The sequence below is a fragment of the Mustela putorius genome, unplaced genomic scaffold, assembly GCF_011764305.1.
Source record: "Mustela putorius furo isolate JIRA1106 unplaced genomic scaffold, ASM1176430v1.1 tig00004053_pilon_pilon_pilon, whole genome shotgun sequence".
Classification (NCBI taxonomy): domain Eukaryota; kingdom Metazoa; phylum Chordata; class Mammalia; order Carnivora; family Mustelidae; genus Mustela; species Mustela putorius.
In genome coordinates this window covers 1,181,478-1,200,472 of record NW_025422186.1, presented here as the reverse complement: position 1 = coordinate 1,200,472, position 18,995 = coordinate 1,181,478, and the positions used below count along the sequence as shown (strand labels likewise).

Below are 18,995 nucleotides of genomic sequence, written 5' to 3'. Positions count from 1 at the left end.
GTACACAGTGACCAAGAAGCATACAGATTTCCCCTGCTATGGACATTTAGCTCTCTATAATCTCAGACTAGTAACTCTTGTCATTGTGACTCAACTAATCCTTTCCATCCTTCATTTCAGGGTGTATTGTTCTGACATTTGCCTTTTTGGGGGGTTTTGTTTTTGTTTTTTTGGTTTTTGCTCTGAAATATTTTCTCATTGGTTCAGCTGTTGAAGATGCTGCAGTTGCAGCAGTGTACATCTGGAACATTTGGCTGACTTGTTGAACTTCCCCCAGGGACTACTCCAGGGAGAGGAGGGGAGGGGTGGAGAGGCCAGAACAGTTGCCTGCAAATAGAGATGCCAATATTGCCTGGCTGTTCTGTGGACCACCCTTGTAAAAATGCACCTCACCTGGGCCTCGGTTTCCCCAGTTGTGCATTGAAGGCACATATTCTTCATTCAAAACTCCTGTTGCTGAGGCAGAAGAGAAACTCCACTGGCTGTGGATCATCTCCTACAATACTTGTGGCATTGCGAAGGGACCCACACATATTTGTTGAATTTATTAATATATCAAGAAATCTCAGGGCACTGTTCGAACCTGCGTGGGACAACATCACTTCAGTTCCACTTGGCATAGGTGCACTTTTGGCCTCTTATATTGAGGCCCCAGATTCACTCTAGGAGTAGGGCTGCCTCAGTCCCATCCCAATCTCACTCCCTTTGGCTCCCAGGCTTCTGGGTCTCCTTTTTCTTTTGGCGCGCCACAGGATTGCAAACACAGCAGGCATGGTTTCATTCCAAACCAAGAACTGTTTTAATTAGTTTAACGTCTGTTAAACTCTTTGAAGATTGAAAGCAACAGATAAGTACTGGATGATCTTATTAACAACTGCAGTTAATTGCAAACATTTCTATTAATTCTAGTTTCTGTTTCCTTTTCTTTGCTCCAGTTTCTTTCCAAGGTTCCCAAATTCTCGGCCTCCCCCCTCCTCGCTTTCTCCTCCCCCCCAACCGTAAGGCGCTATAGGGTTAAGTTGGGGCGGAGTCCAGAGATGAACGACAGCGGCGGTCACCAACTGGGACAGGCGCAAGCGGGAAGAACTGGGTGGGGCAGTCAGGCAGAGGCGAACCCACACGCCCCCAAGGCCCCGCCCCGTGGCTGGGGGCCCAGGGTGGAATGGCAGGGGGCGGGGCACCAAGGCTTGGCGGGCCGGTGGTTGGGCGCCTAGGCAGCCTCTTGGGGGATGGGGCGGGGTCGGCCTGGGCCACCTCCCTCATTCTCCCCGCGGGCCGAGCCGCCCCTCTCTCCCGCCCCTCCTCCTCCCTTTCCCACCCCTCGGAGTGGAGCTGCACATGCGGCAGCTCTCTGCTCTGTTCCGCCCAGCCTCCGTTGCTCTGGAACGGGTCCCTGCAGCCCCCAGCCGATGGCAGGGCAGTAGCCGCCTGTCAGGGGTCCTGAACGGCTGAGGCAGACGCTGCGGCTCCAGGGCCTCAGAGTGTGGGTGTCTCCGGAGGCCATGGGCTACCCAGAGGTAGAGCGCAGAGAACCTCTGCCCACCGCAGCGCCGCGGGAGCGGGGGAGCAAGGGCTGCGGCTGTCGCGGGGCCCCTGCCCGGGCGGGCGAAGGGAACAGCTGCCGGCTCTTCCTGGGTTTCTTTGGCCTCTCGCTGGCCCTCCACCTGCTGACGTTATGCTGCTACCTAGAGTTGCGGTCCGAGTTGCGGCGGGAACGGGGAGCCGAGTCCCGCCTTGGCCCCAGCACCCCTGGCACCTCTGGCACCCTGAGCAGCCCCGGTGGCCTTGACCCTGACGGTCCCATCACCCGCCACTTCAGGCAGCCATCACCTCAGCAGCAGCAGCCGCTGGAACCGGGAGAAACCACACTCCCCCCACACTCCCAGGACGGGCACCAGGTGAGTCACCTAGGAGGGGCGGCGGCGGCGGAGGCCCCTTCCCCTTGTGGGCAGGGCGGGGGCCCTCCCCGACAGCGCCCTGGGGAGGATTCTGCCACTTCCAGCCAAGTTGCAGGGCCGGACCAGGGAGGGGGCAGACGAGCCGGGAGAGGTTGCCCCGGGCAGGTTGTCCTGGTCTAGCTCACCCAGACTCCCTCCGGACCCCTGCACTTGGGAACCCTGGCCGGCGGCCGGCGCCCGCCGCCTGCCGCCCCCAGCTACCGGCTGCCTTCGGGGAAAGTTGGCGGCTCTCCCGGCCGCCGAGGTGCGGGTGCTGCCCCTCTGGCGGACTAACGGCAGCAGCTTGGCCCTTCTGCTCCTGGTGAGATTCTCTGCCCGCGGTGCTTGTTTTTTCGTGTCCAGAGCTGATGCCTGCAGGAGCAGGCTCTCCTTTGGAGTGGGAGCTGTAACACTGTAACAGCTGTAATCACTACTCCACAGTTGAAACAACTTTTAATCGTATTTTCAGCGCGGGTCCTTGAGCACTGACCAGAAGGTGGGCTTGTTCACACTTACCTGCAATTTGAGACTGATTGTCCTCCGTGTTCTAGTGAGGATCAGCGCCCCTGTGGAATTCTGGTAGAAATATGCCGTCTTGCTAGACAACTTCTGAGCAGCAATTTAAAAAATATATGGAAATAAACTCACCCTTTGCATGCCGGTTCTCTTTTTTGGGGGTAGATAGGATGAGTGTGAAGTCTATTCACTACTGCTAGTTTGCGAACAGGAATCTTACTGATGGAATAATTAATTACTCAAGAGTAACCTTTCACGAGCAGTTTTGTTTTGTGTGTTTTGTGATCTTTATGGTGTTTGTGCCCTTCTTAGCAAACCATTAGCTTTGGTAGTTGTCTTCCACTTGTTCAGCCCTTTATTCAACTAAATTTAGCGAACTTAAAATAAGTATTTTCTTAACTACCATATTTTGTCCTGTGAAATTTAAGAGAAGCAAGCATTCAAGAATCATTTTGAGGAGGTTAGGAGACTAATAGTGAATTTGTTCCTTTTGGGGAAGAGGGCAAGTTGTGCACATAAGTTTCTTGGAATGAGGGGCCCAGGATTTCTGTATTTACTACCACATTCAGAGTCGTCATTGTGATACTCTAAACATCATTTGTGCTCTTTGACCACCCATCCTAAGCTGGCATCACATTCATGACAAAACTATAATGTTGGGACTGACATATCTTCTACATTGTGCATTGTAAAGTTACCCTGGGCTGAAAAATGTCTTGCTAGCATACTCCAACTTATATAACAGCTTATCAAAGAAGAAAATCAGTAGACATGCTTCTCATACTTGAAACTTTAAACACTGTAGCTAAATGATAATTAACTAGGATTCTGGCTCCCTTTATCTATCCACCCCCGCCCCCACAATGCCCAGTAGAGAAATACTTAGCAGCTGAACATTGATATTCTGTGAAAAGATGAAGTAATTGAACTTCCTTAGTCAAATGGTAGCCAAAGCTTTTTGGTATTTAGGGTGGACAGACCTATGTTTATAGACTGAGGATTAGCAGGACAGCTGCACCCTAGGGCTTCTGTGATGGTATGGGACTCTCAGAGGTCTAGAGTGGCATTTAGTTGCCTGGTATTTGCATGGCACTTTGAATAGTTCTGTCTAGATTTAAATACAGCTCCCCATTTTCTGTCCTTGTGTTTTAATCTTTTGGAGCAGTGAAAACAAGCATACTGGCTCTTTACATTTGCTGGCATCAGTTGGAGTCTCGGATTTTTAGAATTGTGAGGGGCCATGTGAGTCCATTTTGTTTGATCCCCTTGGATTGCACAGAGGCCCTGAGGTAGGGGGAATGATTTGTCCAAGATCAAATGATTTGACCATACAATGATTTGACCCTACAACTATGGTCAATGGTAAAAGGGAAGTTGGTCTCTTGATTCCCAGTTCAAGAAAGTTTGTTTGTTCCCCTGTAGCATACATCCCTGGAAGCCTTCTGGGAGAAAGAGGGATGGAGCTCCATAGTACAATTCTTGCAATGTAGAGGGCTCAGATTTGCATCAGTTTCTTTTACTCCACCTGTATTTTAGCCAAAGTTTAACGTGTTTTCCATACTCTTCCTGAAGATAACTTTCAGGAGAATTGAAGTATACTTTAAAGGAATTTTAGCCCAGATTCAAATTATGATTCTCTTGAGGATATTAGTTTTAGTATACCTCCCATTCCTCCACCCCCCGCAAGAAAAAAAAAAAAAAGGAAAAGTTGATTGGCTATTAGAGTTAAATTGATACTGCTACATCTTGGGTAAAATTTCTAGGGCCCTGGTGCACCCTCTGCTGGCTTTGCAGGGACATTTGATTGCAGTATCTGCTGACAGTCAAGATTCTAAGTTGTGCTGACAGATTCTGATTCATAATCAAGGAAGTAAACAGCCTTGTGGGATTTGGCCACGTAGGTCACATTTTTATATCTTAGTTTTTCAACATGAACAGCTGCTGTTACATCAACTCTTAGATGGAGAGGAAGAAAGATAAAAATATACACCCTTCAGTGGGCGGAACATTCAGGTTTCTCACCAGTTTATTTGCAAGGAGTAATGAAAATAAATGAAATGAAAATAAATTGCAGAAAGATCTCAGACCAAGTGGACAAAACAGAGGCACTTCATTTTATAAGGTCATACAAACATATCCATGTTTGTGAGAAGATGGGCTCAGTTATGACTCAAAAAAGATCTAGAAATCACTGAGGAGGTTCATCTATACCTCTCAATTTAAAAACATTTAAAACAAGATACAGAGGAAATTAGGGCAGTCGGGATACAAAGCAGATGTATCAGCCAAGTTCTCCCAGGGGATTGTTAGAAAAGCCTCCCCAGTGGGGACACTGCTAATGAAAAAGAGTGAGAGGGTCCCCTCAGACCTTTTGGAATCATAACGGTATCCTTCAGCTGGAGTAGCTGAGGAGTAACCTGTAGGTTCATCCAGCTACTCACTGAAGAAGACCTAGGGACATCTCACCAACTTCTGAGTCAGACAGTACACAATATGATTGTTACAGTAAAAAATGAAAATCACTGTTGATCATTCTGTGAAGAAGTTGGCCCAGTTGTGATTGTGGTCTTCAAAGCCAATAATATGATAGACATCAGCAGGAAGGATGTTGAAAATGATGACAAAACAAAACCCTTATCTTTTCCACCTAAAAGACCAAAAGTGGATTTGCATCCATAATCATGTAGGAAATTCTGGCGCCTGCTTCTCAAAAAAACCCCACCACCTGATAAAAGTCCCTAGAAACTCAATTAAATTGATCAAAAGGATAGAGGGATTTTCTAGTTGTTGTTGTTTTTCCGGTCTGGAGAGAGAGAGGATTAAGGGAGGGATATGATCAAAGTCTACAAAACCATGAGGCAGATGAATAAGGTTAATATATTGGTATAATTTAACAGTTTAGCTCAATAAATAGCCTGCTTTTAGCCAGACACTACGTCAGCTATGAGATATCTTATAATGGTTGAGAGTTTATTTTGGAATAGAGGCAAGTAAAAGTAGTATCTCATTCAAATGATTGCCCTAAGAGATCATCTAAACTGGAACTCTAAGATTTAGGAAGTGTTTAGAAAAATATATATGGGTAGATTAATGAGGATTTATTTGGGACCATTGGGGATATTTGGAAAATGTTCCTAATTATTTGAAATGATGACATAGAAATCAACTTTATCTTTCCACAAAACATTTCTTGGTTTAACTAGATAGGACATTAGTGTATACAAATTTTACATTACTTATTAAGGCTGGTTGATCAAGAAAATGACTAGGAGTCATTAAGTCCAAGAACTTTTTTAGGGGCATGGAATCCAGATAAAATACCTTTCTATAGGTTTAAATCTAGAGTTTAAGGTGTGACATTCATGGTTTTTGATCAACTAGCTCCATTATTCCTATCCCGTTCTCACTAATTCTACTCCTGCAACCCACCTACCATATCTTGTCTTAGGATCATTCTCTAGTTGTTATTGCTGTTTTTTGGTTTAATAACTCTTGTGTCTTTATATAGAACTCTTCAGAAATCTGCCTCCTTTTTTGTCTTTTTCCACAGTACCTGACTCATTGCTAGTTATAGTTAAGGTATTTTAATACTTGTTGAGTTAAATATTATGTTGGGCCTTTGGAGATAGTCATGTGAAACAAAGACATTTTCTCTGTAACAAGCCTACTTTCCTCAGGTCTTGCTAATAAGCCTGTGTCAGCTTTGCTTAGGTGAGTAAATTGTTCCACTGGCAATGTTTCATTGGTTTCTAGAATTACTAGAAAGTAAAATAGAAAGGAGCCCTAACCACATTACCTTCAAAGTGGTGCAGAAAGCTTTCTGTGATGTAAAACATCATTTGATGTTTTATTTTGTTTTTAATTCTCACCTCTTTCTCTCTTAGATTTTGTGAAAAAATAATTTATAATTTATCTGTAAATGCCTTATAGGAAAGATCTCCTTATAATAGAGAGCTTCTGAAGCCACTTAATCCCCAAAAACATTATCAAGAAAACCATTTGTCTTTCCTGTTAGGGTGGCCCCCAGAGACGACCAACTTTACCTATTGTACTTAGCTGTTCATTTTTTTCTGTATTTCCCCCACTTTTATATTGAAGTGTACTTCTTTATATTGAAGTATTGCATATATACAGAAAGGGTAACAAATCATATAGTTTGATGAATTATTACACAGTGAACACACTGATATTACCAAAACCCAGGTTAAGAAATAGAACTATCATTTCACAACCCCCACATGCTCCATTCCTATCATTGTACCTTTCCCCTCCAAAGTTAATGACTATCTTGACTTCTAACATCATAGATTAGTTTTACCTATTTTGAGCCTGATATAAGTAAAATCAAACAATATATATTTTGCAGGGGGTCTGTTTTTTTTTTCCTCAACCCTGTGTTATCCATGTTGCATAAAGCCATAATTTTTTATTTGTATTTTTGTATATTATTCCCATGTTTGAATATACTACAGTTTATTTATTTGACTGATAATATTTGGATTGTTCCTTGTTTGGGTTATTGTAAGTAATGATGTTATGAATAGTATCATACCAACCTTTTGTTTATATGTACTTGAATTTCTTTTGAGTATATACCTAGGATTAGAATTTTTGGGATGTAGGGAAAACATATTTTCAAATTTATTGATAATGATAGTTTTTCTAAGTGATTATACCAATTTAAATTCCACCAGAAGTATATGAGAATTCTAGTTGTTCCACATTCTTGTTAACACTTGTTATTATCACCCTTTTAAATTATAGCTATTCTGGTAGATGGGTTTATAATACTATCTTATTGTAATTTTAATTGCCATTTCTCAGAATCTGATTAATGAAGTTCAACTCTTTTTCATATGTTTATTATCCATTTGGATAGATGCTTCTATGAAGTACCTGTACAAGTATTTTGCTCATTTTTAAAAATTGGATTATTTGTCCTTTTTTTGTAAATTTATAGGAATTCTTTATATACTCTGGCTATGAACCATTTTTGCATTTTTTATGTTGCAAGCCCTTCCCAAATCTCTTCATAGCATTCTTTGAGGAACAGACATTTTAAATTTTAATGCATCTATAGGTTTTCATTATTTTCCTTTATGACTGGTGTTTTTTATGTTTCCTTTAAGTAGTATTTTCCTACCTTTAGATAATGTAGATATTCTATGTTATCTTTTAGGAGCTTTATATTTTTGACATTCACATTTAGATCAACAATCCATCTGGAATTGATTTATGTGTATAGTGAGATATCAGGGGCCAAGCTTTATGTTTTCCATATAGACATTCTACTGACCCAGGCCATTTATTATAAGGAATGTCTTTTTCTTCACTTCTTTACAATGTCATCTTTGTCATAAGTTGTCTGCGTATGTGCAAGATTGATTCTGAACTGTTTGTTCTGTTCTATTAGTCTATTTGCCATTGTAACACTACCATAGCCTTAATTACTGGACTTTATAATAAGCTCTTGATATCTGGTAAAGCAAGTCCTTCCACCTTGTTTCTCTTCTTTAAAAGTATCCTGGATGTTCTTGGCCCTTGGCATTTCTCTATATATTTTAGAACCAGCTTATCATATTCCACAAAAGAGAGTAATTTTAAAGGGAATGATGTCAGCAAGATGGTAGATTAGGAAGTCCTGAACCCTTCTCCCTGCCCCCAACACACTCATTTAGCAGTGATTCAAGGAAAAATTCCCTTTGTGAGAAATTAAGGGACTAATTGAAAGGCTCCTATACCTGGGGTGAATATAAAACCAAACTCACTGATATCAGCAGGGAGATTTGGGACACCCTCTCACCAGAGTACCTGCTACCAACTCAGGGGCCATATGATGAAGAGAGACCCCCCTAGCTTCTAGCTTCTCCCAGGGGAGGGAAGGAGTTCTTCCAGCATTCCCAAGTTTTCAGAGGACTGACTTCTGTCTTGCCAGTCTTGAAACTCTGAATGGCCTGCCTAGGAGAAAATAGACAGTGTCTTGGGCTGGTAGATATCATAGATCATCCCTCCTGCTGAGTACAGAGCAAGAAGACAAAAAAATGCCAACTCTCAATATTTCCTTGGAGAAGAAAAGTTTATCTGTGCATCTGGTGCTCCAATTTCTCCAGGGCTGCCCCAAGAACTGGCATCTGACTTGTCAGTCCACGAGTGCAAGGATCTGGCACAGTCTAGTTATGGAGGTGAACAGAAATGATGGCTAGGACTTATAGATGCCATAGTTCCTCCCACCCTGCTCATCAGAGTGTGTAGATGAAACATTTTTAGTGTTTAGCTTACTTATGGAGATGGAAGAGCTGATTTCTGGTTTCAGTGCCACAACTTCTGCAGGGTTGCCCAAAGATCTGGCATCTGTATTGCCAGTTTGGATCTCTGATGGGTCTGGCATAGTCTAGCTATCTGGGGAAGAATGGAGATGGCAGTTTGGACTGGTAAATGGATAGCTACTCTACTCTGTACAGAGTAAAGAGAAAAAGCCACTGCTGCTTGCTTCTCTTTGGGGAGGGAAAGAATTGATAGAAGTAACCAGAATGTCTGATTGGTGAAGTTCTTTTATACAAGACCAATCCACAGAGCTTAGGAGAGATGTTTTCTTTGTGTAATGTGTAGACACCAACATGGAGAGTCAATGAAAATGAAAAATCAAGGATTCCTGGGTGGGTCAGTCATTGGGTGGCTGCCTCCAGCTCAGGTCATGATCCTGGGGCCCTAGGATTGATCCCCATATCAGACTCCCTGCTCAGTGGGAAGCCTGCTTCTCTCTCTCCCACTCCAGCTGCTTGTGTTCCCTCTCTCTCACTGTCAAATGAATAAATCGTTAAAAACAGAAAATGAAAAATCAGCAAAGATGTTCCACACAAAGGAAATATATGTCCAGATACTGACCCTAATGAAAGACTTATGAAATATATTTGACAAAATTAAAAAATGACATTATAAAGATGCTCACCTCAATATCAAGGGAACAGTGCATAAATACAGAATTCTAACAAAGAGGAAATAAAACCAAACAGAAAATATGGAGTTATAAAACACAATAATCATGAGCAGGATTCAACAGCAGATTAGTTAAAGCAGAAGGATCAGTGAACTAAGATTGGTCTTTGGAAATAATTCAGTCAGTGGAGCAAAAAGAAAAAAAAAAAGAAAAATAGTGAGAAAGCTTAAGAAACTATGGGACACCATTAAGCAGAACATTATAGGCATTAGGGAAATCCCAGAAAGAGAAGAGAGGAGAAAAGTCCAGAAAGCTTAGTCAAAGAAATAATGGCTGAAAACTTCCCAAATCTGGGAAAGGAAATGAACAACCAAATTCAAGAAGCCCAAAGATTACTAAATAAATAAACCCAGAGAAAGCCATACCAAGACACATTATACTCAAATTATTAAAAATAAAAAAAAAATTTGAAAGCATCAAAAGAAAACCAACTTATCATAAACAAGATAACTCCCCCTAGGACTATCAGGAAATTATTTAGCAGAAATCTTGCAGACTCAAGGGAGTGGGATAATATATCCGAAGTGCTGACGGTGGGGGGAGCCCTACCAACCAAGAATATAATACCTGCCAAAGCTGTCCTTAAAAATAACAGATACAGGGGCAGCTAGGTGGCTCAGTGGGTTAAGATTCTGCTTTTGGCTCTGGTCATGGTCTCTGGGTCCTGGGATCAAACCCTGCATCAGCTCTCTGCTCAGCAGGGAGCCTGCTTCCTCCTCTCTGTCTGCCTACTTGTGATCTCTCTGACAAATAAATAAAATCTTTTTAAAAATAATAGATATGGACATTCCTAGAAAAATAAAAGCTGAGGAAATTTATCATCACTTAGACCTGACTTACATGAAATGCTACAGGGAGTTTATTAACTTGAAAGGATACTAAAGAGCTCTGTGATAGCATAAAAAAGTATGAAAGTTATTGGTAAAACTAAATATATAGACATATACAGAATACTGTATAACTGTAGTGGTTGAAGATAAGTCACTTTTATTTCTGGTATAAAAGTTAAATGGCAAAATTATTAAAAATAACCATTAAAAGTTACACAATATGAAAAAAACATATAATATGGATAGGTGTAGGATGTGACAAAAATAATAGTGTATGAGAAATGTTCGCTTGTAGAGTTTTTGTATGCAATTGAACTTAAGTCATCAGCTTAAAATAGACTTATAAAAAAATCAGAGCATATTAATACAAAAACAAAGGAAGGTAGCAAGAGAGACAATAAAGACAAAAGAATCTCAAGACTAATGGGAAACAACTAACAAAATGGCAATGGTAAATCCTTCCCTATCAATAATTATTTCAAATGTAAATACACAAAACTCCTCCAATCGAAGATATATAGTGGCCAAATGGATATAGTGGCCAAATAGTGGCCAAGACCCAGTCATGTTTTTCTACAAAAAAACTCACTTTAGATTCAAGGATACGCATAGACTGAACATAAAAGAATAGAAAAATCATGTGGTATTTGTCTTTCTCTGACTGGCTTATTTCGCTTAGTGTAATACTCTCTAGCTCCATCCTTGTCATTGTAAATGATTGCAGTCATGGAATTTAAGAAACAAAACAAATGAACAAAGAGGAAAAAAAGTAAACCAAGAAATAAATTCTTAATTATAGAGAACAAACTGATGGCTACCAGAAGGGAAGTAGGTGTGGGTGGGTTAAGTAGGTAATAAGGATTAAGGAGTGCACTTGTGGTGAGCACTGCATGATGTATGGAATTGTTGAATCACTATATTGTATACCTTAATACTACTCTGTATGTTAACTTAAAGAATAAACTAGAAGAATAATAAAAAAAAGCTAGTCCATGCAAGTGATAAACAGAAGAGAGCAGAATTGGCTGTACTTCAGACAAAATAAACTTTTAAAACTATCAGAAGAGGCAAAGAAGGATATTATATAATGATAAAATGGTCCATTCAGCAGGATGATATAGCAGTTGTATATGCACTAGCATCAGAAAACCTAAACATATAACACAAATATTGACAGAACCAAAAGGGGGAATAGACAGCAATACAATAATAGTAGAAAACATCAATGCAGGGCACCTGGGTCGCTCAGTCATTAAGCATCTGCCTTTGGCTCAGGTCATGATCCCAGGGTTCTGGGACTGAACCCTGCATCAGGCTCTCTGCTTGGCAGGAGACCTGCTTCTCCCTCTCCCAGTCCCCCTGTTTGTGTTCCCTCTCTTACCGTTTCTGTCAAATAAATAAAATCTTGAAAAAAAAAAACAACAACACTGCTTTAGTTCCAGTAATGGATAGAAGATCTAGAGAGAAGAACAGTAAGGAAACAGAGGACTTCAACAACCGTATAGACCAAATGGACCTAACCTGCAGAAAATTCTGTGCAACAGCATAATACATATTTTCACAAACACATGTTCTAGAAAAGATAACATATCAGGTCACAAAACAAGTCTTAATAAATTTAAGAAGATTGAAATCATGCTTTGTATCTACTCTGAACAGAATAGAATGAAACTAGAAATCAATAGCAGAAAGAAAACTGGAATATTCACAAATATGTGGAAATTAAACAGCAAACTCTTAACCATTGGGTCAAAAAAGAAAAGAAATGAGAAAATACCTCAAGAAAAACAAAACACAGGGGCAGCTGGGTGGCTCAGTGGGTTAAAGCTTCTGCCTTCAGCTCAGGTCATGATCCCAGTGTCCTGGGATCAAGCCCCACATTGGGCTCTCTGCTCATTGGGGGGCTTACTTCCTCCTCCCTCTCTCTCTCTGCCTGCTTGTGATCTCTGTCAAATAAATAAAATCTTAAAAAAAATTCAACCTACCAAAACATAAGGGATGCAGCAAAAGTAGTATTAAGAGGGAAGTTAATAACAATAGATGCCTACATTAAAAAAGAGGAAAGATCTGAAATAAATGAGATAACTTTAGGGAGCTAGGAAAAAACAATCCAAAGCTGAAAGAAAGAAGGAAATAAGGATTAGAGCAGAAATAAGCAAAATAAAAGATAGAAAAATTGACAAGAGTTTTTTCAAATGATAAGTGACAGCCCCTATCTAGACTAAATTCAAACAACAAAGCCCTCAAAATCAGAAATGAAAGAACAGCTTTGGTGAGTGCTGTGAGGTGTGTAAACCTGGTGATTCACAGACCTGTACCCCTGGGGATTAAAACATGTTTATAAAAAATAAAAAATTAAAAAATTGAAAGAACATTACAACTGATGGCACAGAAATAAAAGAAGGATCCTAAGAGACTACAATGAACAATTATATGCCAAAAATGGGGTAATCTAGAAGAAATGATAAATTCCTAGAAACATGCAACCTACTAAGACTAAATCATGAAGAATTAGTCTGAACATACCAGTACCTCATGTAGAGATTGAATCAGTAATCAAAAAGGGCACAAGGAAAACACCAGGACCAGGTGGCTCCACTAATGAATTCTACCAAACATTGAGGGAAATACCAGGCTTTCTCAAACTCCTCCAAAAAACTGAAGAGCAGGATCACTTCTAAAGTTATTTTATGAGATCAACATTACCCTAATACCAAAGCAAGACAAAGACAACAGAAGGAAAGAAAACTACAGACCAGTATCCCAATGACTATAAAATACAAAAATCTTCAGCAAAATACTAGCAAACTGAATCCAACAGCACATCGAAAGGATCATACATGGGATGCCTGTGTGGCTCAGTCAGTTAAGTGTCTCCTTTCAGCTCAGGTCAAGATCCCATGGTCCTGGTATCAAGTCCCACATCAGGCTCCCTCCTCAGTAGGGAGTCTGCTTCTGCCACTGCTTGCTGTTCTCCCTGCTTGTGCTCTGTGGCTTGCTCTCTAACAAATAAGTAAATAAAATCTTTAAAAAAACAAAAAGGATCATACACCATGACCAAGTAGAACTTATTCCTGGGATGTAGGGATGATTCAACATACAAAAACCAGTTAATGTGATACAATACATTAACAGAATAAAAGATACAAATCACATTATCTCAATAGATGCATAAAAATCATTTGACAAAATTTATACTTTTATTATAAAACTCTCAACAAACTAGAAATAAGAGTAAAATACCTCAAAATAATTAAAACAGTATATGAAAAGCCCACATCTAACATACTCAATGCTGAAAAACTAAAAGCTCTTCCTCTAAGATTTAAAACAAGACAAGGATGTTCACTCTCTATTTCTATTTCTATTCAACATAGTATTAGGAGTCCTAGTTAGAGCAATTAGGCCAGGAAAAAAAAGCCATCCAATTAGAAGGGAAAATGTAAAGTTATCTTTGTTTGCAGATGTCATGAGTAAACAAATTCAAAAAAATTGCAGGGTACTGAGTCAACATACAAAAATGAGTTGCATTTCTTTTTTAAAAAAACTCTTTGTCAGAAGAGTCCACCTACAAGCAGGGGGAGTGTCAGGCAGAGGGAGAAACGGGCTCCCCACTTAGCAGGGAGCCCAATGTGGGACTCAATCCCAAGACCCTGGGATCATGAACTGGGCCAAAGGCAGATGCTTTACCAACTGAGCTGCCCAGCATCCTTCAGTTGTATTTCTATGCACTAAAAATGAACTATCTGAAAATGAAGTAAAACAATCCCATTTACAATAGCACTGGAAAGAATATAACATTTAGGAATAAACTAAGGAGGCAAAAGATGTCTATACTGAAAACTACAAGGCATTGATATATTTAAAAAGAAACACACAAAAAATGGAAGCACATCCCATGTTTTTGGATTGGAAGACTATTGTTTAAATGTCCATACCACAAAAATCAATCTACTGATTCAATGAAATCCCTATTAATAGTGTAATGGTATTTTCCACAGAACCAGAACAAACCTAAAGTATTTGCAGAATAAAAGACCACAAATGTCCAGTTTAAGGAAGAACAAAACTGGAGGCATCACATGTTCTGTTATCAAACGATATTACAAAGCTTTAATCATCAAAACAATATGGTGTTAAAACACAAATGTTGGTGAGAATGTGGAGAAAAAGGAACACGTGTGCCCTGTTGGTGGGAATGCAAACTGGTGTAGCCACTTGAAAAAAGTATGGAGGTTCCTCTAAAAGTTAAAAATAGACCTATCATCTAGCAATAATACTACTAGGTATTACCCAAAGAATGCAAAATAATAATTCAGAGGAATACATGCACTCCACCATTTACAGCAGCATTATCTACAATAGCCAAATTATGGAAAGAGCCCAAATATCCATTGACCGAAGAATGGGTAAAGAGGATGTGAGATATTTACTTATATATATAATGGCATAGTACTCAACCATAAAAAAGAATGCAACCTTTCCACTTGCAACAACATGGATGGAAGTAGAGAGTATTATACTAAGTGAATTCAGTCAAAAAAAGACAAATACCATATGATTCCACTAATATGTGGAATTTAAGAAATAAATGAGCAAAGGGTCAAAAAGAGATAAACCAAGAAACAGACTCTTAACTATAGAGAACAAACTGAAGGGTGCTAGGAGGGAGGTAGGTGGGAAGATGGGTTAAATAGGTGATGGGGATTAAAGAGTGCACTTGTGATGAGCACCAGGTATTGTATGGCAGTGTTGAATCACTCACTAGCTTTTACACCTGAAACTACTACACTATATGTTAACGAACTAGAATTTAAATGAAAACATAAAAAATAGAATTAGCACATGATTCAGTAATTCCACCACTGGGTGTTTACCCAAAGAATACAAAAAAACTAATTCAGAAAGATATATGCACCCCTATATTTATTGAAGCATTAGTTAAAATAGCCAAATGATGAAAGCAACCCTAGTGTCCATTAATAGATGAGCAGATAAAAAAGATGCAGTATACACACATACACACACAAACACACAGAGAGAATATTACTCAGCCATAAAAAAGAATGAAATCTTGCCATTTGCAATGACATGGATGGATCTAGAGGATATAATGCTAAGTGAAATAAATCAGAGAAAGACATATCATATGATCTCACTTTGGAATTTAAGAAATGAATCAAATGAACAAAGGAAAGAGACAAAGAGACAGACTCCTGACTATAGAGAACAAATTGATGGTTACAATAGTGGAGATGGGTGGGAAATGAGTGAAATAGGTGAAGGAGATCAAGGGTACATTTGAGTCTTGAGTAATGTATAAAATTATTGAACTATATTGTACACCTGAAACTAATAACACTGTTAACTATATTGTAATTAAAATATTTTTTTAAAGTATGGTGTTGGCCTAAAGACAGGCATTTAGGCTAATCAAACAGAAGAGAGATCCCCGAAATAAATCTGTCTGTATATGGTCAAGTAATCTTTGGAGAGGGTGCCATGAGTATACCGTGGGGAATGGATAGTATCTTCAACAAATAGTGTTGGGAAAACTGGATGTTCACATGCAAAAGAATGAAGTTGGACCCTTATCCACAAAAAATAACTGAAAAGTGATTAAAAAGTAAAGTGTAAGACCCAAAGCTGTAACACTCCTAGAAGATCACATGGGAAATAGCTTCATGAAATTAATCTTGGCGGTGATTCTTGGTTATGACACCAAAAGCACAAGAATAAAAAATTAAGTGGGACTACATCAAATTACAAAGCTTCTGCAGAGTGAATAGTCAACAGAGTAAAAGCAATGTACAGAATGGGAGAAAATATTTGCAAACTATATATCTGATAAGGGATTAATCTCTAAATATATGTAAGAAACTCCTGTAACTAATAGCAAAAAACAAATTATAGAATTAAAAAACAGGCTAAGGACTTAAATAGACATTTGTCCAAAAAGAACGTGTAAATGGTCAGCACATATATGAAAAATGCTCAATATCAATAATTGCCTGGGAAATGAAGAAACCACAATGGAATACTACCTCACACCTGCCAGAATGGTTATTATCAGAAAGAAGATAGGGAAAAACTGGAACCTTCTTATTGTTGGTAAGCATGTAAACTGGTGCAGTCACTATGGAAAACAGGATGGAAGTTTCTCAAAAAATTAAAAATAGAAATACCACATCCAGATTTGGGTTTTTTATCCAAAAGAATTGTAATCAAGATTTTGAGGGACATTTGTACTACCATGTTCATTGCAGCACTATATACAATAGCCAAGATGTGGAAATGATCTATCTGTCAATTCATAAGTGGATAAAGCAAGTGTGTGCGTGTGTGTGTATGATAGAATACAATTCAGTCTTGAAAAAAAGGGAGAATCTGCAATATAGGACAACATGGATGAAACTTGAGGAATATGTTAAGTGAAATAAGCCAGTCACATAAAGACAAATACTGCATGATTCCACTTATCTGAGGTTAAAAAAAAAAAAAGGGAGTGGAATGATGGGTGGGGGTAAATATGGAGTTACTAATCAATAGGCATTAAGTTTAGTTTAAGCAAGGTATGTTCTAGAGATGTTCTGTACATCATTATATCTATAATCAACAATGGCATGCTTAAAATTTCATTAAGAGGGTAGATCATATGTTAAGTGTTCTTACTACAATAAAGTAAAATTAAGGAAAAAACTTCTCCAGAGGGGCACCTGGGTGGCTCAGTCATTAAATGTCTGCCTTTAACTCAGGTCATGACCCCTGGGTCCTGAAATTGAGCCCCACATTGGGCTCCTTTCTTGGCAGGAAGCCTGCTTCTCCCTCTCCCACTCCCTCTGCTTGTGTTCCCTCTCTCAATGTGTCTCTGTCAAATATTTTTTAAAAATCCTTCTGAGATTTTAATTTTGATTACACTGAATCTAAAAAATCTGGGGGAACATATTTTTACAGTATTGAGTCTTCTAATACCTAAATATGGAATATGCCTTCACTTATTTAGGTCCTTAATTTTGTTTCACAATATTTTATAGTTTAATGTGTGGAACTCTTATACAGCTTTCATTGTATTTATTCCAAGGTATTTGGTATTTTTGAAGCCATTTAAAGATTTTATTTATTTGTTTGACAGAGACCCAGCAAGAAAGGGAACACAAGCAGGGGGAGTGGGAGAGGGAGAAGTGGGCTTCCCACTGAGCAGGGAGCCTGATGCAGGGCTTGATCCCTGGATTCCAGGATTATGACCTGAGGTGAAAGCACACGGTTGATGACTGAGCCACCCAGGCGCCCCTTGAAGCCATTTTAAATGATATCTACACTTAATGCCATATCTATCACCAAAGTCCCACTTCGGGAATGAAAGACCTATTCCATCAACTGCTGAGAGTGCTGTTAGAAGACCTCTCAGTTGACAGTCCCCTTTTGAATTAGTCTTTGTGGAAGAAAACTGTCTCATCCATTGAGATGCCACCTTTCAGGACATCCTACACCAAATGACTGATCAGTTAGGAGGTATGAATGCTTGACTTTCCCCCTAATTCAGGAAAACTTTGAAGGACCATACCAGCTCCAGAGCTCCCTATGACTTTGCCTATGGCCTTTTGGAAATTGCTTTTTTCCTTTCTCTTGCACATGTTGAACTTCCCTTTCTCTTGCACATGTTGAACTTCCCCAAATTAGGAAACAAAAGTCCCGTATGGTAATCCATGTCTCTCAGTCTGCTTCATAGGAAAACCAACCTGGGACTATATTATTTTAAAATCTCATTTTTAGGGATGCCTGGGTGGCTCAGTTGGTTAAGTAGCTGCCTTCGGCTCAGGTCATGATCCCAGCATCCTGGGATGGAGTCCCACATCGGGCTCCTTGCTCGGCAGGGAGCCTGCTTCTCCCTCTGCCTCTGCCTGCCTCTCTGTCTGCCTGTGCTCGCTCGCTCTCTCTCCCTCTATCCCTGACAAATAAATAAAATTAAAAAAAAATTTATTTAAAAAAATCTCATTTTTAAATTGCTTCTGGCCGATGCTTAGAAACATATTTTATATATTGGCTTGGTATCTGGAATCTTGCTGAACTCATTAATCCTAATAAGTTATGTGTAGGCTCTTTTTTTTCCTGCATACATTATTATATTATTTTTGACAAATGACAAGTTACATTTTTTTCTTTTCCAATATTTGTACTTGAAAATTTTTTCTTACCTTATTGTACAGAGCCTTCAGAACGATGTCCAATAGAATTAGTGATAGTAGGCATCCTTATCCTGTTCCCAATCTCAGGGAAAAGCTTTTAAAATTTTACCATTAGGTATGATGTTTGTTGTAGGTTTTTTGTTGTTGTTGTTGTTCTTTTTTCTGGACCAGATGGACCTCATAGATATATACAGAACATTCCACCCTAAAACAACAGGATATTTATTCTCCTTGAGCACGCATGGAACTTTCTCCAGAATAGACCACATTCTGGGTCACAAATCAGGCCTCAACCAATAGAAAAAGATCGAGATTATGCACTGCATGTTCTCAGACCACAATGCTTTGAAAGTGGAACTCAATCACAAGAAAAAGTTTGGAACAAATTCAAACACTTGGAAGCTAAAAACCATGCTGCACAAGAATGTTTGGGCCAATCAGGAAATCAAAGAATGTAAACAGTTCATGGAAACCAATGAGAATGAAAACACACCAGTCCAAAACCTGTGGGATATGGCAAAGGTGATCC

The 18,995-nt window shown here is 39.5% G+C and overlaps 1 protein-coding gene across 5 annotated transcripts in view; it reads left to right on the top strand.

The window, feature by feature from the left end:
- Positions 1-1,217: 1,217 nt before the first annotated feature.
- The window catches only part of EDA (ectodysplasin A), a 493,666-nt gene continuing 475,888 nt past the window's right edge, over positions 1,218-18,995 (top strand). For 2 of the 5 annotated variants that reach the window (XM_045072767.1, XM_045072766.1), the window contains exon 1: positions 1,218-1,898. In XM_045072767.1, coding sequence (XP_044928702.1) covers positions 1,503-1,898 — 396 coding nt within the window. In that variant the 5' untranslated portion in view covers positions 1,218-1,502. Of the gene's footprint in view, positions 1,899-2,406; positions 7,952-18,995 lie in introns of those variants that run through there. The other 3 variants (XM_045072765.1, XM_045072764.1, XM_004777877.3) reach the window with 2 other exon arrangements.